Here is a 25,805-nt window from a genome sequence, read left to right on the forward strand (position 1 = left end):
TTCCCTTCTGTCTCTGGCCTCATCTGAGGGCCTTGTTTGTGGGGCCTATGCTCAAACTACTTTGAAACTGCATGCTGCTTTTCTCAGAATGACCAGTTCCATTTCTCTTTCAGCAGGTAAGTGTCACTCATCTTCTAGGAAATGTTTGAATTGCTCTTTCCTGCTAGCTTGAGCTTGGCAGGGATGACTGTCATATCCCTGGTGCCCATTTCTGTACAGACAGACGGTTCTCGATAGAATTGGTTGAATGGATTTCGGGGTGCACTAACCACCTTTGTATTTTCTCAGAGAGCTGAATTTCACTTGCCTTCTGTTAACATTGGTTCACTGACCACACTCACTTTGGTCATCATCATCCGATTGCGCCATGAGGAGCTTCACAAGTGTTGAAAATGAATCAGTTCTCATAGCACTACAGAATTTGTAATTAAGAGAGACATGTATTTTTAGATTGGAAAAATCTCTGAAGATTTTATTGCCTTGATGCTATAGTGACATGCGACAGTGACAAAGAACTTCACATTTTGCACATTTCTTTGGTCACCTTTCAGCATATAATGAATTACTCTTCACTTATGACTTTCGTGTGGACCTCCCGGCTCTTCACCCGCAGCTTGTTGACCTGGGACTCAGCAATGTCAGCCCGTTCCTCAGCCTCCTCCAGCTCGTGCTGGATCTTGCGAAACTTGGCAAGGTTGACATTGGATTGTTCCTCCTGAGAAAAGAAATGGATTTCAGAGAATGAGAAAATTCGGCATTTTCTGATTCTCACCGCCTTTGTTACTAGAAGCAGCTACTGGATTTACTTTGTAAATGAGAAAGCAAAGGTTCTGTTATTTGATCATGATCTTATTTGGGGGCAAGGCATCCCACATTGTTGACTCTGAATGAGTGGGCTCATGAGGGACCCTGCTCGGTCTCTCTCACTTGAATCCCTTCCTGGCCAACTTAAGATGCTGCAGTGACATCAGGGAGATCAGAGTAGCAGGAATCTGAATCTATGAGACAAACTTTAAAAAGTAGACATGGTGATAGTATTGGGTGCAGAGAACCTTAAGGAAAGTTTCTAAATTAATAAGACGAGAAAGGAGCCAAATGAAAAAGAAATGTTCTGATGGATTTATTGTGAAATCATCTAACAGTCATCTAGCAGATTTATTGTGAAGTCCTCTATCAGACTTCAGAGCCCTCCTTTGTGCAGCCCCTGTGAGCACTAGAGATGGCTAGGAGTGGTAGAGTGTTCTAGATAGGGAAGTGGGTTGTAACCAAAAGACATTTCTATACTAACATGTCTGGAAAATTGTTGAAAGAGGTCTCAGAAGAAATGCACTTGAGTCTCTAAAGATCTAGTAATTACTGGTAAAATTTTTTCATTCCAAATATTCATTTTCACACCTACTTTCATACTCTTTTGCCTTAAAGAAAGGCTTTTAATTCTATAAACTTCAGGCTCAACAAAACCTGGACCTTCTCCTGAACTTTTCTCTTTCATTGTGAAGCTACTCACAGCCTCTTCAGCTTGTCTCTTGTAAGCTTTAACTTTGGTTTGTAATTTGTCCACCAAGTCCTGCAGCCTGAGAATATTCTTGCGATCCTCCTCAGTCTGAAATGAAAGAGGTAGCAAATAGTGTTGTTGGTTTGAAAATGCCTCATTATTTTTATTTTCTTGAGAGCAGCAGATCTGAGAAATATGGAAAGGTGGGTCACCTGGTAAGTGAGTTCTTTCACTCTCCTCTCATGTTTGCGAAGACCCTTGACGGCCTCAACGTTGCGCTTCTGTTCATTTTCAACCTCATTTTCAAGCTCCCTCACCTGGAAGAGAACAAAAGCTTTTAGCAGTTTGGCTGTAACTAGCTATATGAGCAGGTTGGGAATTGAATGAAGTGATGGGGACCCACCCTAGCCTCCAGTTTCTGGATCTGCTTCTTCCCGCCCTTCAGGGCCAGCTGTTCAGCCTCATCCAGACGGTGCTGCAGGTCCTTCACCGTCTGCTCCAGGTTCTTCTTCATGCGCTCCAGGTGGGCGCTGGTGTCCTGCTCCTTCTTCAGCTCCTCAGCCATCATGGCTGCCTGATGAGTGGTAAGACAAAACCAGTTGAGAGAGCTGAACGAGCACATCAGGATTCAGATTTGACCACCACCATGCTGCCCTCTGCTCACATCAGTGATGGCCTTCTTGGTCTTCTCCTCTGCATTGCGGGCTTCCTGGACAATGTCCTCCATCTCTCCCTGGATCTGGGAAATGTCTGTCTCCAGCTTCTTCTTGGTGTTGATCAAGCTCGTGTTCTGTTTCAAGTTAATAAAAAAAAGGAAAGCACATTTAATTACATTCTATTTACATTGTCATTTTGACTAGTGTATACAGGCAAAAATTCTTAATCTAGGAAAAATTCAGAATAAACACCAAATCAGAAGTTGACTCTAAGTTAGCCTTTTTTTCTGAAAATTTTCCGGGTAAAATGTGATTTTATTTTTATTTTTTTAAAGATTTTTTTTTATAAAGATTTTATTTATTTACTTGACAGAGAGAGATCACAAGTAGACAGAGAGGCAGGCAGAGAGAGAGAGGGAAGCAGGCTCCCTGCTGAGCAGAGAGCCCAATGTGGGGCTCGATCCCAGGACCCTGAGATCATGACCTGAGCCGAAGGCAGCGGCTTAACCCACTTAGCCACCCAGGTGCCCTAAATATGATTTTTGATACTAAAGATGTTCGACTATTACCAGTGGCTGCTTATAAGCATGAAGTACAAACCCTAACCCAAGAAAATATTTAAAGTACGGTATCACCACACTGCTCGTGGAAAATGGATTATTAATTTGTAGTTGTTCATTCATGTTTGGTTGGCTTTATATTTAAAAGGCATAAGTAGCACTGTTGTAAAAAATGAACCAAGAATCTGTTACGTTTTGGAAAGCTGATAGTATTTGAAATATTTAATCAATTCAGGATACTAAAAATGAGTAAGAAAGATGTTCCGTTTTCATATGAATTTAAAATTATTTGTAGTTTAACGTTTCCATGATGGCTCTTTCCTTATAATTTTAAAAAAGTATGGCACATGTGGCATGGAACACTGGGTGAGGTGCATGAACAATGACTTATGGAACACTGAAAAGAAATTAAATAAATAAAAATTTTAAAAAGTATATAATAATACATGTTTATTGTAAAAAAATAGACTATACAAATCAGCAAAACAAGAGGTAAGGAATGCTTATTGTACTCTCCCTACTCAGAGATAACCATTGATAACACTTTGTTTATCCTTCTGGATGTTTCCTATGTATTTTTAACAAAAGAAAGAGATGATGTTTTATATAGGATTTTTTTTTTAAAAGATTTTATTTATTTATTTGACAGAGACAGAGCATGGGAGGGGAGGAAGTCAGAGGGAGAAGCAGACTCCCTGCAGAGCTGGGAGCCCAATGCAGAACTCAATCCCAGAACTCTGGGATCATGACCTGAGCCGAAGGCAGTTGCTAATCAACTGAGACACGCAGGCACCTTATATTTTTAAGTTGCTCTTTTCATGTCTGTGAAATTTTTTTGTGGCAAATGCATACTAAATGGCTGCTTACTAGCCTTGTGAGGATAATATACTGCCATTTATTTAGCTATCCGTTATAAACAACAAGGGCTGAGTAGCAGTAATGATGGCCTCTGTGAATTTGAACTGAAGAGTTTCTTTCACATAGTAGGCTTCATGTGTATACAGGATACACAAGAATAACTTGGTGGCTTATCCTTTTTCCTCTGTTTTATTTGCTTATCTATTTGTAGCTTAGAGTTGCAAAGACAAGGTGGCCACTAATGTCATATATATGGTTATTAGTAGATGGCCTTCTGTGTTTTTTTTTTTTTAAAGATTTTATTTATTTATTTGGCACAGAGAGAGAGGGAGAGCAAGCATAAGCTGGGGGAGCAGCGGGCAGGGGAGAAGCAGGCTCCCCACTGAGCAAGGAGCCCGATGTGGGGTTTGATCCCAGGACCTTGAGCCAAAAGCAGACGCTTAACTGACTGAACCACCCTGGTCCCCCTGCTTTCTGTGGTTTTTAACAAAAGTTTCTTGAACTCTAAATTTTTTTCGAATCAACATGATGATCCCAGGCCATAAATATACCCATGAACTGGTCACGGCCAGTACATCTTAGTAATACCCATTTTCCGGAACTTCAGAAGGGACCCTTGCAAAGGTTTCTTTATTCCTTCCTTTACAAACAAGCTCATCCCTTCATATTATCTTCAATGGCAGGGTGTGCATTTGCTTAACCAGAGTCTTGAACCTCACCTGGGTGTGTAAGAGTTGCACACGCTCACTGGCATCCAGAAGCTCTTGCTCTGCCACCTTCCTGCTCCTCTCAGTCTGCTCCAAGGTTGCCCGCAACTCCTCGATCTCCACCTGCAGCAGGTTGGCTCTGCGCTCCACCATGGCCAGCTGCTCTTTAAGGTCATCTTGGCCTCTTATGGCATCATCCAAATGTAGCTGAGTGTCCTACACAGAAAGAGGCAAAGGCGCTTACTTGTGCTTCCATTAAAGTGAGTATAAATTGGGTCATGTACACACTTTGTTCTCAGTAACTTAGAGTATGATTAAAGAGGGAAAATCTGCAAGTCCCTTTTTTTTTTTTTTTTAGGTTTTTAAATTTATTTCACAAAGCCCACAAGTAGGAGAGCAGCAGGCAGAAGGAGAGAGGGAGAAGCAGGCTCCCTGACGAGCAAGGAACCTGATGTGGGGCTCGATCTCAGGACTCTGGGATTGTGACTGAAGCTGAAGGCAGAGGCTTAATACACTGAGCCACCCAGGAGCCCCTGCAAGTCTGTTTAATGACAAATTCTTTGTATTCTAGGGTAGCAGGTCTACTCAAAAGAATAGGATGTTATATTTTAGAATAACCATGGCTAAAGTTACAAAATATTAGAGCAGGAAAGCATCCTCAGAGATGAGCTAGTCTAATGATGTTGTTTTATGTATATTAAACAAGTATAGAAATGCATACTTAAAAATATACATGTATATATTTTTATACATTATGCAGATGGAGTTTATATAAATGATTTGTGGAGTGTCTTCTCTTCAATTGACAAAGTGAACTTTGTCTTAGACTTTCCAGATGTAAGCTGTTCTTTAGCTGTATATGTGAAATTTTCATCTGATTACCATATTATTTAGATTTATGGCATCTAAGTCACACGGTTACACCCAGACTGCATGACACTATGTGTGTTTATCCCAGTGTACCTTGAGTATTCCTTGTGTGTTTCTTAGATTCTTTATTGCCTCTGCAGCCTGGCGGTTGGCATGGTTCAGCTGGATTTCCATTTCATTGAGGTCTCCCTCCATCTTCTTCTTGAGCCTGATGGCATCATTCCTGCTCCTGATCTCCGCATCCAGGGTGCTCTGCATCGACTCCACAACCCTGATGTGGTTTCTCTTCAGCTGATCGATTTCTTCATCTTTTTCAGCAATTTTCCGGTCAATCTCAGATTTCACCTGGTTTAACTCAAGCTGGATGCGAAGGATTTTACCCTCTTCATGCTCAAGAGATCCCTTTTTGAAAAGCAACATTTTGGTTACTCTTGGCTTGCAACCCTCACAGATCTTCCCTGCTATAATTGGAACCTGGCCCCTGTACTTGGAAGGCAGGGAGAAGACCAAAGAAAGAGGCGGGCTACTCCAGCTTGGTGGTGGCAGCTTAATAAGAGGAAAGGAACTTACGTGAGAGGCTCGCCTTGGGTGGTGGGATCCCTGGATCCACCCACCAAATTTTAAAAGTTTACAAAGAGGCCTTCAATAGATTTAGTCACATATACCATGTAGGTGTTCTCAACACCAAACCACTGTCTCAAGACTGTCTTTGGAGCAGCCTCTGGGAGTGGAGAAGGCAGGTGGAACTCACATTCCTAGGATAGGGGGATATTCAGCCGTCATGTCTTTCTGATGGTGATTTCCTCCTTGTTACCTAAAGAGCTGTTGTTTGTTTTGCACAGTATGATAGTTTCTTGAAGAAGGCATTAAGAAAACCAGAAACTTTCATGCATCTTAATTTAGCCTGTTTGTTCTGCATTCCCAAGACACAATTTAGTATTTCTCACTGAATTACATGAGTTATCCTCTGCAGCTCTGCAACATGGTAGTTGCTCTCAGTTGCTATGAATTTTTCAGTTTATTTATAATGCATAAGTGAGCAAATGGAACGTGTACCTCGGCTTCCTCCAGAGCAGCCTGTAGCTCACTCTTCTCTTGATCTATTTGTTTCTTCACTTTCTCCAGTTCATGGATATGCTTTCCCCCTTCTGCAATCTGCTCTGTCAGGTCTGAAATCTCCTCTATAGGTTAATAATAAAATACCACATTCAATTGAGAAAAACGAAAACTTGAAAAGATGTCTCCCTACCGTTTTTGAAGTAGGATGGTTACAAAGACTCACGCTGTAAGTTCTTATTCTCTCGCTTGAGGGTTTCAAGGTGATCCAGGGATTCCTCATAGGCATTCTTGACCTTGAACAGCTCATTGCTGAGCGCACGGGTCTCCTTCTGGGAGGCTTCAAGTTCAGCCTGAGTTTCCTCATACTTTTGCTTCCACTCTGCCAGGACCTGGAAGTACATCAGAACTAAGCCTCTGTAATCAAGAGTCAGGCCTCTTTCCCCCAGGCAGCTGCTCATCGTGGGCCACCTTGTCAAAGTTCCTCTGCTTCTTGTCCAGGGCGGCGCAGGCCGCGTTAGATCTCTCCACGTCCAGCATGAGGTCCTCCACTTCATTCTGGAGCCGCTGTTTCGTCTTCTCTAGAGAAGCACATTTGGAATTCACAGCCTCCACATGTTCCTCAGCATCCTGCAGACGCTGGGCCAGCTTCTTCCTGAAATGTTGGCCAGTGTGAATGACCAGGAGCAGATTCAGAGATGCCACAGTGAACTTTATAAAGCTGCTGACTAGGAAAGCATATTTTCCCCAAGAGTCTTTGCTCCTCTGTCCACAAATTGTTAAGGTTTTCTAAAATGTCTTATCACTACCCATTTTGTCTCTGTAGTTTTCCCTAGTGAATTCTTAATCTTTATGTCAGGGGTGGTTAAACATATCCATGACATCTTTTTGTATGCTTGGTGGTGGTGTCTGCATGCATGAGAGAGACAGAGAAAGAATGAATGAGCCTCTTTGATTATCCAGCTGTGGAAACCACCATCTCATCCTTATAGACCAGTGCGTGTCCACTGAAGAATGGGCCAGGGCTACAGCCCTCCCCGCATCAGCTGAGTGAGCCATGTGAAGAACATGACCACTGTGAACCGGAGGCCTGTCATCAAAGCATGCTGGCACTGGATAGTGGCATTAAGCATTTTTTAACATGGTCCTCTTCATAAATGAAGCTGTGGCCCAAAGTGATGCATATGAGGTCATATGATTATGATTATGATTAATCAATCACTGACTCTCTGGGTCTGATGCCCCAGACAGCAAATGTTATTCCAGAATTATATTTCCCAAATAGCCTCCAAAGTTGTACTGCTTCCTTCACCAGCTCACACTTATCTGGAGTGTTCCCTCTGTAAATGCTCACGAAACCCCTTCATTCTGTTTAATTCTAGCAACTGCTGAGATAAATGCAATTTAGAGAAGTTTCCTTCACTGGGAACATAATGATTATTTCCCTTCCGTGTGTCATTCCCATGAGTTTTATTCCGTAAGAAGCGTGTGTAATTAAGTGAATCAGTTTATTAATACTGGTTGTTAGTTAAATGACAGAGTGTGATAGTCTCATTCTGGACTTCTAGATAGGGATAAACTGATTATTGTTAATGATAACATTCATAATAATGTACCAGATAGTCTCACTCTCTCAATATTGAAAGAAATTAATTCTACTTAATCCATAAAGTGTATGTTGATAATTTTTAGTTCATTTTGGTGGAAAGAAATTTAAGATATTTTTTGTAATAGACCAAAATGCAGGGAGAGCTGTGGTCTTGGCTCAGTTTTCAGTGGATACATGACTGGTCTGTAAGGAGAAGATGGTATGGTGGTTTCCACAGCTGTAAAATCAGATAGGCTGAAATTTTCCTCCTATCTTTTTTTTAAAAATATTTTTTAAATTTATTTTTTATTTGACAGGCAGAGATTACAAGCAGGCAGAGAGTCAGGCAGAGAGAGAAGGAAGTAGGCTCCCTGCTGAGCAGATAACCCAATGCAGAGCTCGATCCCAGGACCCCGAGATCACGATCTGAGCTGGACCTTAACCCACTGAGCTACCCAGGCACCCCTCCTCCTATCTTTATGCCTGAAATATTCTTTTTTTTTTTTAATTACTTTTCCTTCACTGCCTTTAAACTTTTCTTTCTGCATCCATCATTAAGAGCCCATACTTGGCCTCCTCCAGTTCTTCCGTGCGCTGGATGGCGTCCGTTTCATATTTGGTCCTCCACTGGGCGACCTCACTGTTGGCCTTGGACATTGCCCTTTGCAGCTCAGCCTTGGCCTCCTGTTCCTCCTCATACTGTTCCCGCAGCAGGTCACAGTCATGGCGGGCTGATTGTAGGGCGTGGGCCAAGGCGTTCTTGGCCTGGACCAACCAAAAATTGTGTATTGTACATTTATGTTCTGGTCACTGATATTCTGTAAGTGAAGTTCAATAGCATGTCACACTGCAAAGTTCAAGTGACTGAAAGTCTCAGAGAATTCTCACCTTAGACTCCTCTTCCAGCTGCCTCTTTAATTCCTCAATCTGTTGTGTAAATGCTTGTTTGCCTCTCGACAGCTGAGACACCAGAGCTTCTTTCTCATCTAGCTGTCGTGAAAACTCACCTGTGAAAGACAAAACATGAATAGAAGTCCAATGCGCTATCCATTGCGCCATGGAGTCACCTAACACAAAACACGAATAGTTTAGTTCTGTCGTCTAGGTGAAGACTAAAGAATGTGATAATATTATAACTCTCTTACTCCATGATGAATAACTCAAAAATTTTGATGTGGTTGAGAAGGTTATTTCTTGCCTTTGCAAAAATGTGAGCTTTGATATTTTAAGATTTTCTTTTCCTTCCTTCCTTCCTTCCTTCCCTCCCTCCTTCTTTTGCTGAGGCAGCAAAAATCTCCTCGGCCCAGGAAGCTTAATTTTTTTCCATTATAGCTTATAAGCATCCTTTTTACTGTCTCTCAATAAAAAGAAGAAGGAATGACAAATGATGATAAATGGACATGTGTGGCTTAAGAAATGATGGGTGTTCAAGAGGTGTCCACAAGTGGAGGCTCGCCTTTCTTTTTTTTGGCTCTCTGTGTGCTGGCTCTGTGTGCCCACTGACCTGATTCTGTGTGTAAACGAGCCTTCTGGGCTGACAGCTCATTGATGAGGCGTTGCTGCTCCTCTTCCTTTGCTTTGAGTTCACTAAGCTGGTCCTCCAGGGTGCGGCACATTTTCTCGAGGTTTCCCTATGGTGGAAAGTAGAAAACAGGGAAAGATGATACATTTTTATTTTTAAGTCTGAATTTGGACATAACTAAATGTGGAAAGGAGCTGAGTTGTATTTACTTCTCTAGCCACTCCAAAGCCCTGCACAGTGCCTTGGAAGTAGAGACACATAATTTGGGCTACATAAATAATATGAAAACCAGATTATTGTCTTTGGAAAACATGAACATCATTTAAATTCTGCATCATGTGGAATATGGTTTTTAGAAATTCTTTTCTGAAATTACATTTTTTTCATAGTTATAGTGACAAAAGATAACATGATTTCTACAAATCCGATAGGAAGACCAAAATGATTCATTTCAATATAGTGATGCCTAGTAGGCATAACAGGAATAATTTTATTTTATTTATTTATTTTTTAAATATTTTATTTATTTATTTTACAGACAGAGATCACAGGTAGGCAGAGAGGCAGGCAGAGGGAGAGGAGGAAGCAGGCTCCCTGCTGAGCAGAGAGCCTGATGCAGGCAGGACTCGATCTCAGGTCCCTGAGATCATGACCTGAGCTGAAGGCAGAGGCTTTTTTTTTTTTTTTTAATTTTTATTTCTTTTCAGCGTAACCGTATTCATTGTTTTTGCACCACCCCCAGTGCTCCATGCAATCCGTGCCCTCTCTAATACCCACCACCTGGTTCCCCCAACCTCCCACTCCCCACCCCTTCAAAACCCTCAGATTGTTTTTCAGAGTCCATAGTCTCTCATGGTTCACCTCCGCTTCCAATTTCCTTCAACTCCCTTCTACTCTCCATCTCTCCTTGTCCTCCATGCTATTTGTTATGCTCCACAAATAAGTGAAACCATATGATAATTGACTCTCTCTGCTTGACTTACTTCACTCAGCATAATCTCTTCCAGTCCCGTCCATGTTGCTACAAAAGTTGGGTATTCTTCATTTCTGATGGAGGCGTAATACTCCATAGTGTATATGGACCACATCTTCCTTATCCATTCGTCCCTTGAAGGGCATCTTGGTTCTTTCCACAGTTTGGCGACCGTGGCCATTGCTGCTATAAACATTGGGGGTACAGATGGCCCTTCTTTTCACTACATCTGTATCTTTGGGGTAAATACCCAGGAGTGCAATTGCAGGGTCATAGGGAAGTTCTGTTTTTAATTTCTTGAGGAATCTCCACACTGTTCTCCAAAGTGGCTGCACCAACTTGCATTCCCACCAACAGTGTAAGAGGGTTCCCCTTTCTCCACATCCTCTCCAACACATGTTGTTTCCTGTCTTGCTAATTTGGGCCATTATAACTGGTGTAAGGTGGTATCTCAATGTGGTTTTAATTTGAATCTCCCTGATGGCTAGTGATGATGAACATTTTTTCATGTGTCTGATAGCCATTTGTATGTCTTCATTGGAGAAGTGTCTGTTCATATCTTCTGCCTATATTTTTATATGATTGTCTGTTTTGTGTGTGTTGAGTTGGAGGAGTTCTTTATAGATCCTGGATATCAACCTTTTGTCTGTACTGTCATTTGCAAATATCTTCTTCTATTCCATGGGCCAAAGGCAGAGGCTTTAACCTACTGAGCCACTCAGGCGCCCCAACAGGAATAATTTTAAAGTGAGATAACATTATAGCAGCAGTGTCCACAATAGCCAGACTATGGAAGGAGCCCAGATATCCATCGACAAATGAATAGGTAAAGATGATGTACACACAATGGAATACTACTCCACTATCAATAAAATAGAAATCTTGCCATTTGCAGTAATGTGGATGGAACCTAGAGGGTATTATGCTAGGTGAAATAAGTCAATCAGAAAAGGACAATTACCATAAGATCTCACTCCTGTGTGGAATTTAATAAACAAAACAGGATCATGGGGGAAGAGATGGAAAAATAAAATGAGATGAAATTGGAGAGGGAGATAAACTGTAAGAGTCTCTTAATCATAGGAAACAAACTGAGGGTTGCTGGAGGGGAGTGGGTTGGAGGGATGGGATAAGTGGGTGACGAATATGAAAGAGGGCATGTGATATAATGAGCGTTGGATATTACATGCATCTGATGAATCACTGAACTCTACCGTTGGAACTAATAATACATTATTAATTGAAATTAAATTTAAAAAATAAGATGAGGTAACATTTAAAGTTTGCACAGTTAGATCTATTCATATGTAGACTCTAATTTTGAATCATTGCAAATAGAATGAAAAGGGGACAACAAGTTCACACAGACCTTGGCTTTGGAGACAGTCTCCATGTTACTGGCGAGGTCATCGATCTCCATCTTCATCTCGCTCTTCTCCTTCTCCAGCTTCTGCTTGACCCTCTGCAGGTTGTCTATCTGCTCCCCGAGCTCGGCCACACTGTCCGCGTGCTTCTTCCTCAGGGTGGCCGCCGTGGCTTCGTGCTGCAGGGTGGCCTCTTCCAGGTCCCTGCGCATCTTCTGGAACTCGGCCTCGCGCTTCTTGTTCATCTCGATCTGGGCGGAAGTGGCCCCGCCGGCTTCCTCCAGGCGCTCGCTGATCTCCTCCAGTTCCCGGGAGAGGTCAGAGCGTTGCTTCTCTGCTTTGGCTCGGGAGGCCCGCTCTGCCTCGATTTCCTCCTCCAGCTCCTCGATGCGGGCCTAGGGGTGACACATCAACGTGAATGCCAACTCATGACAGTTTTGATTCCTGGAATGCACAAAAGAGATGGGCGGGTCTGACTCACCTGTAACTCCTTGATCTTCTTCTGTAGCTGCATCCCAAGGGCCTGCTCGTCTTCAATCTTGCTTTGCAGATTGCTCATTTCAAACTCTTTCCTGTTGGAGGAGCAACACATAAGCTCTCCATCAGTTCTCTTACCAGTTTTCTTTCCCATGGACAGTGGAATGTCTTTATACTGCTGTGTTGAGGACATGAGTAGTACATGTTTTTACAAGTCAATAACATACCATTTTCATTAAATAAAAAAGTCAAAGATGTTATTTTTTTGGTTATGTACTCTGAAGTAATATTTTAGAGATCTTTAAAACATTTATTTCACCTGAATTGACAGATAACAAGCAGGTTACTCACTTTTTGAGTTTCTCGTCGAGTTGCTGCTTGTCATTTTCTACATCCATTGTGGATTCTTGGGCCAATTTTAGGTCTCCCTCCAGTTTCCTTTTGGCTCTTTCTAGCTCCATGCGGAGTTTCTTTTCTTGTTCCAGAGAACCTTCAAGCTAAATGTATACTGGATTTTATTTATTCAGTCTAAGGCATTGAGCCATATATGACTAGCCATCAAAGATACACAGGAGAATTTTTAAAAATACACCAAGTAGCATGGAAATTTTAATTATTGTTTTCAAAGCCACAATGAAAGACTTATGAGCATTATTGACAGTTGCATGTCATAACTGTTTATTTTATATTGAGAGGAAATACTTTGTTTTTCACACTTACATCATCCACTTGCTGTTCTAGCTTGGTTTTAGCCTTGGTTAGGGTGTTGACTTTGTCCTCTTCTGCCTGAAGGTCATCCAGGGTCTGCTGGTGGGCCTCTTGGAGGGCTTTCTTCTCCTTGGTCAGCTTTGCGATGGTTTCATCCAGACCTGCCATCTCTTCCGTGAGGTTTTTCACCTTAGATTTGAACAGATTATAGAAATGTTAATGACATCTGTCATCTTGATGAAGCATAGGACAGTGTGGGCCTGAGATGGAAAATGGAGATAAGAAGCAAAGCCAGGTCTACTTCACTGATAAGTGTGGGGGATAAAGGTTAAGATAAAGAGAAATAGTGAAGACTAAAGAGACATAAATATAATAGCACTTTCTTTCATATTCAATAACTTAAGGATTAAACTTTTAATTAAAATACTTCAGTAACGAGCTAGCACTTATAAAGAGTCTAAAATGGATCATGATTTTACCTTGTTCTCTGTGGCGTGCTTCTCCTTTTCAACCTTGGCCAGCGTCAGCTCAAGGTCGTCAATGTCTTTCTTGAGCTCTGAACACTCGTCCTCCAGTTTCCTCTTCTTGGCCGTCAGCTCAGCATTGATCTCCTCCTCATCTTCTGCCCTCTCAGTTAGCTCCTTGATCTTGGCCTCCAGCTGGATTTTGGTTTTAATCAGCTGGTCACATCTTTCCTCTGCATCAGCCAAGCCATCTGCTTCCTAACGGAAGAAATGAAACAATTTCATTTGTCTAAGCTATCTCTGCAAACACACTGTAATTTATTAAAAGGTGGATGCTTCAGGGCACCTGGGTGGCTCAGTCATTAAGCATCTGTCTTCGGCTCAGGTCATGATCCTGGGCTCCTGGGATTGAGCCCCAAATCAGGATCCCTGCTCAGTGGGAAGCCTGATTCTCCCTCTCTCATTGCCACTGCTTGTGTTCCCCCTCTCATTGTTTCTCTCTTTGTCAAATAAATTTAAAATAAAATAAAATAAAAAATAAAAGGTGATACTTCAGTGACTCAATCAATTTGGTCAACATACTTGCCAACTTTTAACAGTCTATAGGACAAAATGTTAGTAATTTTAATAAGCTAATTATAATAACAGATTTTCTCCAGCTATCCATGTGTGGAAGGTCAGATTAGGGAAACTAGCCTTTTGGCAAAATCTGCTCCTGTACTACTTTGGAAAATTTGCTTATTAATTCTAGGACTCTTTCCTTACATTTGAAGGGGTTGGTTAATTTAGTTTTTTTCCCTGACCTTGTAAGAAAAACATAACTTGTATTTATGCACTCAAATATTAACTAAGGAAAGGATAGTCTCATTTAACAGAAGGATCTATAAAGGAAGGAAAATGTCCATAGACATCTTTGTTTTTTGTTGTTGTTGTTAAGAATTTTATTTATTTGGGGTGCCTGGGTGGCTCAGTGGGTTAAAGCCTCTGCCTTCGGCTCAGGTCATGATCCCAGGGAATCGAGCCCAGCATCGGGTGGGTTCTCTGCTCAGCAGGGAGCCTGCTTCCCTTTCTTGCTCTCTCTTTCTGCCTGTCTCTCTGCCTATTTGTGATCTCTGTCAAATAAATAAAAATAAAATCTTTAAAAAAATTTTAAAAATTAAAAAAAAGAATTTTATTTATTTATTTGACAGAGGTCACAAGTAGGCAGAGAGGCAGGAAGAGAAAGAGAGAGAGAGAGAGGAGGAATTAGGCTCCCCACTGAGCAGAGAGCCCGATGCGGGACTCGATCCCAGGACCCTGAGATCATGACCCGAGCCAAAGGCAGAGGCTTAACCCACTGAGCCACCTAGGCGCCCCCATAGACATCTTTGTGACTGGGCTCACCAATGACCATGCCGCATATGAATGTGGATATGAACATACACAGCATAATTGGTGACTTCACACCTATTGCTTTTTTAGGTCTGAGTCTTAGTGTTCTTGAATGACAATAATAGTGCATGTTTTAGTGGAAACCATTCATTCAGAAACCTTAAGCTAAAACCTTTTCATAGCCACTCTTACAAGGTCTGGAGGATAAGAAAGGGCTGAACTGTACAGTGAATGACACTCACAGATTGAACTTGGAGCTGCAGGTCATTTTTCTCTTGCATCAGAGCTACCATCTTCTCTTCAAGCTCTTTCCTTTTTGCTTCTGACTTCGCCAGTTCTTCCTTGGTCTTCTCAAACTCTTCCTTCATGTTGGCCATCTCCTTTTCTGTTTCTGCGCTCTTGAGGAGTGGCTTGATCTTGAAGAACAGGTTCATCCAGGGCCAGTGCTTGACATTCATGAAGGCGCGGACATTGTACTGGATGCAGAAGATGGACTCTCTGTAGGAAAGAACAAAGACGCAAATAAGGAACAATGTGGACAATGACCATCACTTAACAAAGTAATGACTACATCAGATTCAACCATGAAAATGTGGAGAATGGGGACTTGGACTTGTTCCCTCACCTCCTCTCCATCATCTTCTTGAATTCCACCCTCATCAGGTACCCTCTGCACACAGCTTGGGTGCGTGTGATGAGTTGAGCCAGCTTTTCATCTCGCATCTCCTCTAGAGTTCCCAACAGGCCAGCTTTAAAGAAAACCTTGCCAAGGAACAAGCTAAATATGTTATTTCCACTCATGAGAAAGTCCAAAGGTGATGAAATTATGGTAGAGATTTAGGTTGATGGTACCTTGGTATGACCGAATTTGTACTGGGTGTGGTCAATGTCAATAGACCCTAGGAGTTTCTCAGAAGCCTTCTTGCTGTCAATAAACTGACCCTCTGGGATAGCACTTGCATTTAGAACCTTGTATCTATCAGAATAAAAATATATAAAAACACGGCCTTCCTTTTTACCAGAACTGTTAGTAGCTATCATTGAAAAAACGATAGACTGAGTTTTAGAGAAAAAAAATTCCATTAAAACAATCCAGCAGTGCTTTAGGTGAACCCTGGGAAAATATATGTAAAAAGTTACAATAATAATAAAGCAAGCCATTGTTCTTCTATGATCACCTTTCAAATACATTTCAGTTTTCAAGGAAAAGTTAAAAGATGTTTGAACTATGTGGGGATACTCCTCTAGGCTAGCACATTGAAAGGGTGGGTAATGAGACACAAACCTCTGTTTGAAGTCTGCATAAAGGATCCTGCTTGGGAACCCCTTCCTGCAGATGCGGATCCCTTCCAGCACCCCGTTACACCGCAGCTGGTGTAGGACAAGTTCATGCTCCATGGCCCCTGGGGGGAAAAAAGAGACATGTTTCTATATGATAGTCTAATGAGAAGTCACATTGGAATCTTACTTGGATCTCATAAATTTCTTACCAGGAGTTTTAGTTTCATTGGGAATGAGACAGCGTACAAAGTGGGGGTGAGTGCTCCTCAAGTTGGTCATCAGCTTATTTAAATTCTCCTGCAAACCACATGAAAAGATTTGAAGTCATTTTTTATTGCATGAGAATCCCTGTGAATGATCTGTAGTGAATGTGCCCCATTTCCCAAATAAAGTAAATGTAATTGACTACAGGGGCTGCTTTTAAGAGAGAGTTTGATTTCACGTGAAATGTGTTCCACTCTAGATTTTTAGATTTGGAGTTTTAAGGGTAACTGGTTCATTTATTGTAAAGTTTGAACCCACATTATGGGTTTTCTTCTTGTTAAATTTTTCCCAACACATTTTTCATTTTCCTTAGTACAATACTGCTTTTTTTTAGTTTCATCAAAAGTTTTTTTAAAGTTACAATAATTTAATTTTGTTACAGAAGTAGTCTCTTGGCATTCAGGAATATACTGTACCCTGAAAAGGGCTGACACTGTCTGGAAAGAAGAACCCTTCTTCTTGGCACCTTTTTTTCCACTGCCACTTTCTGAAAAATAAAATAGAAAAATTAAAACTATTTGTAGCAACTTTAGAAGCACTATCCACAGGTATGAGGCCTGCCAAAATTCCTTCTGAAATTTAAATTTTCACTTGTTCACTTGTATCATTCCTGTTTTTTCTTTCTGTATCTTTCTGCCGACTATAGATTAGGAAAATAGAAGCATTGGCTCACATTATAGGTATTCAGGAAAACAATGACAGTAAAAGAACTGGATGAAAAGGGTAGATGTGGGGGAGGGATGACACTCTTCTCCTCCAAATCAGCAAAGTATGTCCCCTGAAAGAAGTGCCCAGGAGACAGAGTAGTACTGTACCCTTAGCGTACACAGTCCCAGGAACCTAGTTGCATGCTTGCTATCAGGTCAGTGGGCCTCTACTAACCTGCAGGAAAGTCATGCTTTCAATTTGCTTGTGCTTCTATACTATTATGTGCACATCTGGTCTTAGGAGACTTAGAAGAACAGAACTTCCAATTCCTCAAGCAGTAGTGCCTTGACAAAGGATTTCCTTATCTCCAGATTAGCTGGATCCTCAAAGGAACCAATACTATTAAAATAGTAGAAATGAGCTCTATGATCTTGAGCAAGTCACTTAACCTCTGAATCTGTGTATCCTTATTGGTGAAATGAGGCCATGGACAAAAGGATCCATAGTGTCAGCTTCAGCTCTGAAAGCTTGTAATCATAAGACTGTATCATACTAATTAAATACACTTCCTTTCATTAAATCGATATTGGCCAGTATTTTAACTCTGGGAACATACTAATAGTATTAAGAATGACCTGCTTCAGCACTTTGTCCCCCAGCAAAGAGGAAAGCCAGAGTCTTCATGCCAGACTTCTGGTACAGCCCAACCACGGTCTCGTTCAGGGGGTCCTTGTTCTTGTCCAGCCAGCCGGCAATGTTGTAGTCCACGGTGCCGGCATAGTGGACCAGAGAGAAGTGGGCCTCGGCCTTGCCTTTGCCAGGCTTAGGCTTCTGGAAGTTGTTGGACTTCCCCAGGTGCTGCTCATAGAGCTTGTTCTTGAAGGAGGTGTCTGTGGCCTTGGGGAACATGCACTCCTCTTCCAGGATGGAGAAGATGCCCATGGGCTGACAGTAGGAAAAAAGAGATGATAATAATGAGTTCCTTAGAAAAATATGCTCCAATAGTTTATGTACCTAGTGGAAACCTGAAAATGTTCCAGAAGAATGGATGATAAGATACTAAATAAGCACGATCTTACTTTATTGTCTCTTCTCTGCTACTGAAATGTACCATGGACATATGGGAAATATGTTTGCTAGAAAGACTCAGTTAAAAAAAAAAAAAAAAAAGAAGTCCATCTATACCATTTGGCAAACTTTATGTTCAGAGTATAAAATTAAATTCCAAAACTACCATTTCAGAGCTGAATTCTTTATCCTGTAAACATATAGATCTAAATACTTTCTTACCTCCTGACAATGCAGCTTCCTCACCTCAAATCTAGACATGACAAAAGTATGAAGAGAAAAATTACAGATAATGATTAAAAATTATCCATCCCCAGGATGAAAGAGCTTCTCGTGTTGTGTCATTAGAACTCTTTGTACTCTGAGCCATTTTCCCCCCACGGTGGAGTTAAGTGATGATAATTTGGTTTTGCTTTGTAAGCAGATTGCCTCCTTTCAATTGCAAGTTTGATAGGAAAGACTGATAGAAAATCCAATGTTGATGATTTTGCTTCAGTCACAAATTGTCTCAAAACTATTTGGATGTTCCAGGAACTGAGTGCCATGTCGTTCTCATGAATAGCAGAGATAGTATGTTACCAAATTAAAATCATTTTCTTCAGATTGGGTAGACCTGGTCTGATGTGATACTCTCATCTTTCTTATTTTTATGAATTTTGGCCCAAGTATCTGCAGTTTCCATAAAAGGCAGTTGTGTTTGCTTTTCCTTTCCCCCTGTTTAGGGTAGTGTTCATCTATAACCATATACTTTATTGGTATTCACAGTTACAGGATGTAACTGTGCATTTGAGAATCTTTAATGATTGCTTGATGAATTTTAACGTATTCAACACTAACAGAATTATTGCCCCACTCCCTTGATAAAGGAGAATTCAGGGTTCGTTTTCCAGGGAAGATTGTAGAGAGGTCTGGTATTTATTCAGTAGTTATCAGAGTCTGAATGCCTGCAACAACTGAAGAGCTACCCTTCCAGCCTGGAAGACATCTTGACACATTCTGCCTTGATCTCCATGAAGGATGATCCGTGCACGACACACCGTTATGGAATCACCAGGATCAATGACAGTGCTCAGAGGACTAGCTGCAGTTTCATTCCTTACTTCTGTGCACGTGAGGGAGAGTGAAGTTCTAAGAGGGAGAAACGTGCATCCCTGTGTCTGTGTATGTGTTTGTAAGCACTGCAGCCATTTTTTTATGAGAAGCTATTCCGGAGTACCAACACATCACATCACTTGTGACCCACCAGACAACTGATCAGATCATGAGCCTGTCATCAAGCACCACTGCTTGTTCTCTGAGAACTGGGATTGCAATTAAGCATATGGAGGCGGACAATTTGTGTTTCGTGTCCTGAAGGCTGGAAAAGTCCAACAAACCTTCTCGATGAGCTCGATGCAGGCAGCCAGGTCCATCCCGAAGTCGATGAATTCCCACTCGATGCCCTCCTTCTTGTACTCCTCCTGCTCCAGCACGAACATGTGGTGGTTGAAGAACTGCTGCAGCTTCTCGTTGGTAAAGTTGATGCACAGCTGCTCCAGGCTGTTGAACTGGGTGTTGCAAAGAGCAAGAATTGGAGTGAGTCTGGAAGATCCAGTGGGGACTCCGCAAAGAAGACACAAAGTGGAAGGGCCTTAAGAGGCATTTATTTGAACAACTCACGTCAAAGATCTCAAAGCCTGCGATGTCCAAGACCCCGATGAAGTACTGCCTGGGCTGCTTGGTGTCCAGCTGCTGGTTGATGCGGGTGACCATCCACAGGAACATCTTCTCGTAGATAGCCTTGGCCAGAGCGCCCACCGAGTTGTACACCTTCAAGAGCAGTGGTGGTTTGGCTTTTTTAATTGAACACGGTGATGGAGCCTTGGGTCTTCTGTGACTCAAACAAATCATGGGGGTTAAGTCATGTTTACCTGCTGCACAGTCTGGCCTTTGGTGACGTACTCGTTGCCAACCTTGACCCTGGGGTAGCAGAGGGCTTTGAGCAGGTCAGCAGAGTTCAGGCTCTGGAGATAGGCTGCCTTGTCAGCAACTGCAAGAACGAGATGAGAACAGTGAAACTGACCATAGCATACACAGTTTAAGGTGGGAAGGGTAATGACAAAGAAAAAGAGGTTTTGCTTGAAAAGGAATATGTGCAAATGTGACAAAACCATTCGTCACACTAATTTTAGTCTTTTTTTTTTTCTTTGAGAAGATAATTAGGAACTTAAGGAATCGATGCTCTGTATGATACTTAAAATATAGCTAAAGTAGACCACAGATAAAAATAATTTAAGAAAGTCTAACCTAGAGGAGGAGTGATAGGAAAATTCCAATCTGTTTTTTTTTCTTACAGTGCATATGGGCATGTAAATTATTGACTAGAATAAGAAAGGTCTTAATCAGATCGTAAATACTAGCTTACAGTAAGTCAGGAAAATTGGAATGGGCAGAAATTACACCTCCACAAATCTTCACAGTCGTTAAAAATATGCAGTGTGTCATTTCTGTCCTCTAATACTTCTCCCGCCCCATCACATAGGTCAAGAAAGTGAAAGCTTGGCCCCTGCCCTTGAGGACCTGATGGTGTCAGTTCAGTCAGCTGAAAGATGTGAGCAGGGAGCAGTACCTTCGGTGCCGTCGGGCTCAGCCTGCTCCTCCCGCTGCTTCTGCTTGAACTTCATGTTCCCGTAATGCATCACGGCACCTGTGAGCTTGTAGATGGCCACCTTTTCATCAGTGCTGAAACCTAGGATGTCCACAGCACTCTGTGGAAAGATTTGAAGTTAAATCTGCTTCCACTTATCACCATGGCAGACACCCTCAGGACACTGGGCCCTCCCTCCCCTGCCTTCTTATGATATCTTGATTAACACAGTGTTTTCAAAAGGTAGTCCTGTTCTTCAGCTCTTTATTCCACAAAGCAGCATCAGTAAGTATGCGTCAGTTTCCCATTGAATCCTGTGGGCAGTGAAGATCTTATGTGACCTGTCCACACACACCCAAGACTCAGAGCCTTGGCTTTGGATGCCAAGGTTGACACTCTTGCTATTTCTCTACATTAGTTGGGCCTTATCCACAGGTTTCTTATCTCATGGGTTTCCTTTTCTTCACAAATCTGTTTGCCCCTTTTCCTCCTATGTTGTCCAAGCCTAATCCTAGCCTGCCTCCCCAAATGTGATGGATGCCGTCGGAAAGAGAGTCAGGGGAAGAGCAGTGGCCCTTGAGTTCTTCCCTCTCTGATATCAGGTCACAGCTCAGCTGGCCATGAGATGCCTGGCAGTGAACTTCACCTGATCACTACTCATACAGGGAAGAGACATTTGTGAAAAGAACTTCTTTTATTGAAATTATTGTTGTGTATTTTTTCCTCTACTAGATTTTGATCACTTTCTTAGTTGCCCATGCTAGGCTTTGCAAAAGCTCATGCAGTGGAGGCAGACATCAGACAAGGCAGGAGGAGTTTACCTATGTAACTTTCTCTAGATTATTTACCCCCAGTTCAGCTTACCGACTCAAGCTATTTAAAATGCTCAGAGATTAATAAAGTCTGAGAACAAGATTATGATGTCTTTTTTTTTTTTAACCTCCAATACTAGGGGTTATTTCTCAACTCCCTAACTCCTTTGGACTTATCAATAATAATGAGGTAAAGCTGGTAAAAGCTGATATTTATGAGATGAAGGATCACAAATAGTTTATAGACTTTTTGAAAATAGTATTTGAAGAGAAAAAGTGTTTTTGTAAGCAGCTCTTAATCCTATATTGGGAATGTTAGGATATTCCCACTGGCATTAAATTTAAGAAAAATCAAAGATGGTTGACTATTCAGAAATGGAAAAGAAAACTTGAAATATGTATAAAGTATATGTATAAAGAAAATAAGCCAAGGAGTAATGATCCTTAAAAAAAAAAAAGTCTGTAGATCCAAAAATAAAAGTAAAGGTTCATGGAGGACAAAAAGAGATTTTTTGAGGTTAGAGAATCTATTTCTTCAAACACTGCAGAGATGGGGGAGGGGAATGCTATTAGCCCCAGAGTGACATTTGAAACAAAATTTGTGCTTACATCTGACTATAGAGGAACTGTGGAAATCATCATGTTCTGCTATAAAAATCCTAAAAGTATCATATGTCTTTTTCCCAGGTTATTGGATATAGGGTCTGACAAAAAATAAGAGAAACATCACTACTGGAGTACAAAAATTGACCCAGAGGACCTATGGGGGGCGGGGAAGAGCCAGCTAGCCAAGAAATGTCTAATACTTAAGATTTATTACAGACATTTTGAGTTTTCTGATACCTAGGGTGGAAGATGGGCATTGAAATACCCCATATACAGTGCAAAGTGAATTTACTTCTTCCTGTTTTGTACCTGTCACTTACATCTGTGGCTAGAAGCTCTTCCTGGTCATCAATGCTGGGCACTGTAATTTCACCTTGACTGACAAAAGCAAAGTCATATGGGTTGGTGGTGATCAGAAGCATTTCTGTACACATGAAAAAGAACAAGTACAGACAGAATTACTTTGGTCATCAAAAACACTTTAGAAGGACTTTCAAGAAAAAGAGGCTTTTGTTCTTCCTTGGTAGAAAAAAATCATGGATACTTCTTACCAATAAGTTCTGGTTTCTTGTTGGACATGATTTGATAAAATATGTGGTAGCTTCTTTCAGCCTTTAGCTGGAAAGTAACACGGGACTTCTCCAGGAGATCTAGAAAGTCAGATTGAGCACACTTAAAAGAAAAGGCCACAATGGAAAATTAAGCATTTGAGAAGTTGACACAACATAGATAACACTATTTTCACTATATAGCCCCCCCAAAATATTTTTAATCACTAGTGTTCATTAACTTACATGTTTCAATATCTGCAGAAGCCAGTTTGCCTGTTGCACCAAAATGGATCCTGATAAATTTACCCTTAAAAAGGCAAAGGAAGACTTCTTTTTACAAACGCAAAGGCAGACAAATATTTTCTTCAGTTATGGACCAAGTGGATGGGAAAGATGCTGATACCACAGGCGCAGAAACGTCTGTGCTTGCTGGTCCTCACAGGAAAAGGAGGACCAGAAGACTTACAAAGCGAGAGGAGTTGTCATTCCTCACGGTCTTGGCGTTGCCAAAGGCCTCCAGTAAGGGGTTGGCACTGATGATTTGATCTTCAAGGGTCCCCTTAAGAGAAATGAGTAAGACAGATAAGGAGACCCTGGAAAAGGTGAGATAACTTTCCATCAACTTCTTTCCCTGCGCCCTTTCCCTTTACAATATTCTGTAACTTTGGGGTAAGGCTGGTTGGCTTTCTCTTTCTTCGTTTCTTTTGTAACACATTTCTTTTTTTAAATTTAAGATTTTTTACTTGAGAAAGAAGGAGTTTTTGAGTAGGGGTTTCTAAAGTAAGTAGAAGGAAGACAAACAGAAGGAAGGGTGATGTGGCCTTGAGTTCTGTATTGCTCAGGCTCATTTTTTCCCCTCGTAATAAATGGTTTGAAGAACTTCTGTCTGGGGCATCTCCTAGGCAACACATCTCATTCTCACAGCCCATCCAAGAGTTATCCTCCAAATTTTGGCATCACTTGCAGTTGGTAGCTATGGCTCTGAAATACCTTAGCCAAATTTTTAGAAGCTTAGAATTTCTTCTGTCCTGGGATGAATATCATACCCACCTGCATTTTGCCAGGAGTAGATTCCTCTTTTTTCTTCTCTCCAGTAATTGCAATTGTTGCAAAGTACTGGATGACACGCTTGGTGTTCACAGTCTTCCCTGCACCAGATTCTCCGCTGTCAAGTCCACACAGAGGAAAAGTCAGAATCTAAGTAACCACTACAGTGATCAAGAATTCAGCAGAAAGAAAGGCATGAAATCTACATACGTAATCAGGATTGACTGGTTCTCACGATCTGTGAAAGAAATCGGAGATAATGTTGAAAAATATACTTAGCACATACATTTTATAAACTCAGAGTTGTCTTTTAAAGCCCCCCCCCACAAACTATATCTATTGTTAGTTTGATTTTTCACAATTTTCTTTTTAAAATAAATGGCAAAAGATGTGCTAATTAGTCCATGTGTTATACTCCTATTACCTTTAGTGTGATAGACTATGTAATGAATGCACTATTTCACTGTACTGCCCATGGGAATGACTTACCAATACCAGATAAATACTAGTTCCATGTTCCATTTTTGTCACTTGGTTCATAGTTCAAAATCATGTTAGTAGTGTCTGATCCAAAGTTTTGTGTAGTAATTGGTATAACTTGGACTGTAAGCTTTCAAAACTTACTTTTTAGGAGAGGTGATATATTAGGTATAATTAAAATACATTAGGTATAATTAAAATTCCTAAATTTGGATTAATTTTAATCTGGAATTAGCATTAGTTTGGGTTGTAGCATAGAACTCTAAGCAAAATTCTCTCTGCTTTTGAAACTGATCCATTTTATTCTTTTTTTTTTTTTAAAGATTTTATTTTAGAGAAAGAGCATGCGTGGTGGGGGGCAGGATGGGAGGATCAGAAAGGGAGGGAGTGGGGAGAGGAAAAAATCTCTAGAAGACCCCACTGGGTGTAGAGCCTGACTCAGGGCTTGATCCCAAGACCCTGGGATCACAATCTGAGTCAAAACCAAGAGTCAGACACCCAACAAACTGAGCCACCCAGGTGCCCCGGCCCCTCTTATTTTAAATATATTTCCCTAATTTTATTACATTACACTACTAATCATATTAGAATACTATCATTATACTGTTGTTAATACTATTATGTTTGTGCTGAGCATTTTATTCTCCAGGCACTGCCTCTGTGTCTTCTGTGTTATCACTCTACATGTACTTTATGAGTAGCTCTGCAGACTGTAATTATGGACTCACTGACCCGTCAGCATGAACTGGTAGGCATTGTCCGAGATGGAGAAGATGTGGGGCGGGGCCTCCTGGCGCTTCTTGCCTCGGTAGGCGGCTACCACCTCGGGGTTGTACACTGGCAGCCACTTGTAGGGGTTCACAGTGACGCAGAAGAGGCCTGAGTAGGTCTGTGTGAAATGACAAGCTTGCTTTATCTGCAGTCACCTCATAAATCTGCCTTGGAAGTACTGATTTATGTACCAAGTGAGAGAGACCCAAGCACCGTGTCCATTCTCCTAGGGCTTAGGGATCTCATTCCCTGGCTGCCTCCTACCCCCAGGCGTTCTACACAGTACACTTACTTCTGCTTGCACATAGATTCTGCACTAAGCACATGGCTTTCAGCATGCAGAGTGTCAAGTACATCACAATTCACAATACTAACCCAATGATAGTCTTGAAATTGTAGTAGCCAAATTGGGAAGCAGTCTTGAGTTGGTTTTGACTAACAGTTCATGGACTTAAGTTAGTGAAAAGTAGAAAGAAAAAAGGGACGCTCACGTAGATCATCCAGGCTGCGTAACGCTCTTTGAGGTTGTACAGCACAGCAGGCTCATGCAGGTGAGTCATCATGGCCATGTCCTCGATCTTGTCATATTTGGGAGGGTTCATGGAGAAGACTTGATCTTCCTTAACTGTGACAGTCTGTTAAGAAAAGAAGGAGCCAGTGCATGTCAACTAAGTAGCGGAAAGGATCAGTTATGACTTACTACCCCACTTTGTGTTACTTACAGTCCCTGCTTCGGTCTTCACGGTCACCTTCCCCCCTTCCCTGCTCTGCACCGTACTTTTCACATAGGACTCCTTAGTGTCCACCACAAAAACAGAATTCTTGGCATCAAAGGGCCTATTCTGGGCCTCAATGCGCTCCTTTTCAGACTTTCGGAGGTACGGAGCCGCCTCCCCAAAAACGGCCATCTCAGCGTCAGAGCTCATGGCTGGAGTTTATTGGCGACAGCACAGCACCAGGGTACCTGGAGGACAGAGACAGA

General features: G+C 41.6%; 1 protein-coding gene across 1 annotated transcript; it reads right to left on the bottom strand.

The window, feature by feature from the left end:
• Positions 1-547: 547 nt before the first annotated feature.
• Positions 548-25,780, bottom strand: MYH4 (myosin-4). The gene is made up of 38 exons (XM_045083397.1): positions 25,546-25,780; positions 25,315-25,458; positions 24,785-24,941; positions 23,783-23,810; positions 23,576-23,690; positions 22,992-23,084; positions 22,769-22,832; positions 22,526-22,624; positions 22,295-22,398; positions 20,539-20,677; positions 19,841-19,959; positions 19,590-19,739; positions 19,307-19,477; positions 17,498-17,807; positions 16,631-16,701; positions 16,160-16,247; positions 15,955-16,072; positions 15,522-15,645; positions 15,295-15,431; positions 14,912-15,167; positions 13,314-13,556; positions 12,847-13,023; positions 12,478-12,623; positions 12,131-12,221; positions 11,655-12,044; positions 9,295-9,421; positions 8,679-8,797; positions 8,359-8,555; positions 6,674-6,857; positions 6,429-6,594; positions 6,203-6,327; positions 5,240-5,548; positions 4,289-4,492; positions 2,160-2,285; positions 1,899-2,069; positions 1,708-1,812; positions 1,508-1,603; positions 548-715 (listed from the first exon to the last, which is right to left on the bottom strand). The coding sequence occupies exons 1-38, from the start codon at positions 25,747-25,749 to the stop codon at positions 563-565; spliced, it is 5,820 nt and encodes a 1,939-aa protein (XP_044939332.1). The 5' UTR covers positions 25,750-25,780; the 3' UTR covers positions 548-562.
• Between the last annotated feature and the right edge of the window lie 25 nt (positions 25,781-25,805).

Source organism: Mustela putorius, unplaced genomic scaffold, assembly GCF_011764305.1.
Source record: "Mustela putorius furo isolate JIRA1106 unplaced genomic scaffold, ASM1176430v1.1 tig00000695_pilon_pilon_pilon, whole genome shotgun sequence".
Lineage (NCBI taxonomy): Eukaryota > Metazoa > Chordata > Mammalia > Carnivora > Mustelidae > Mustela > Mustela putorius.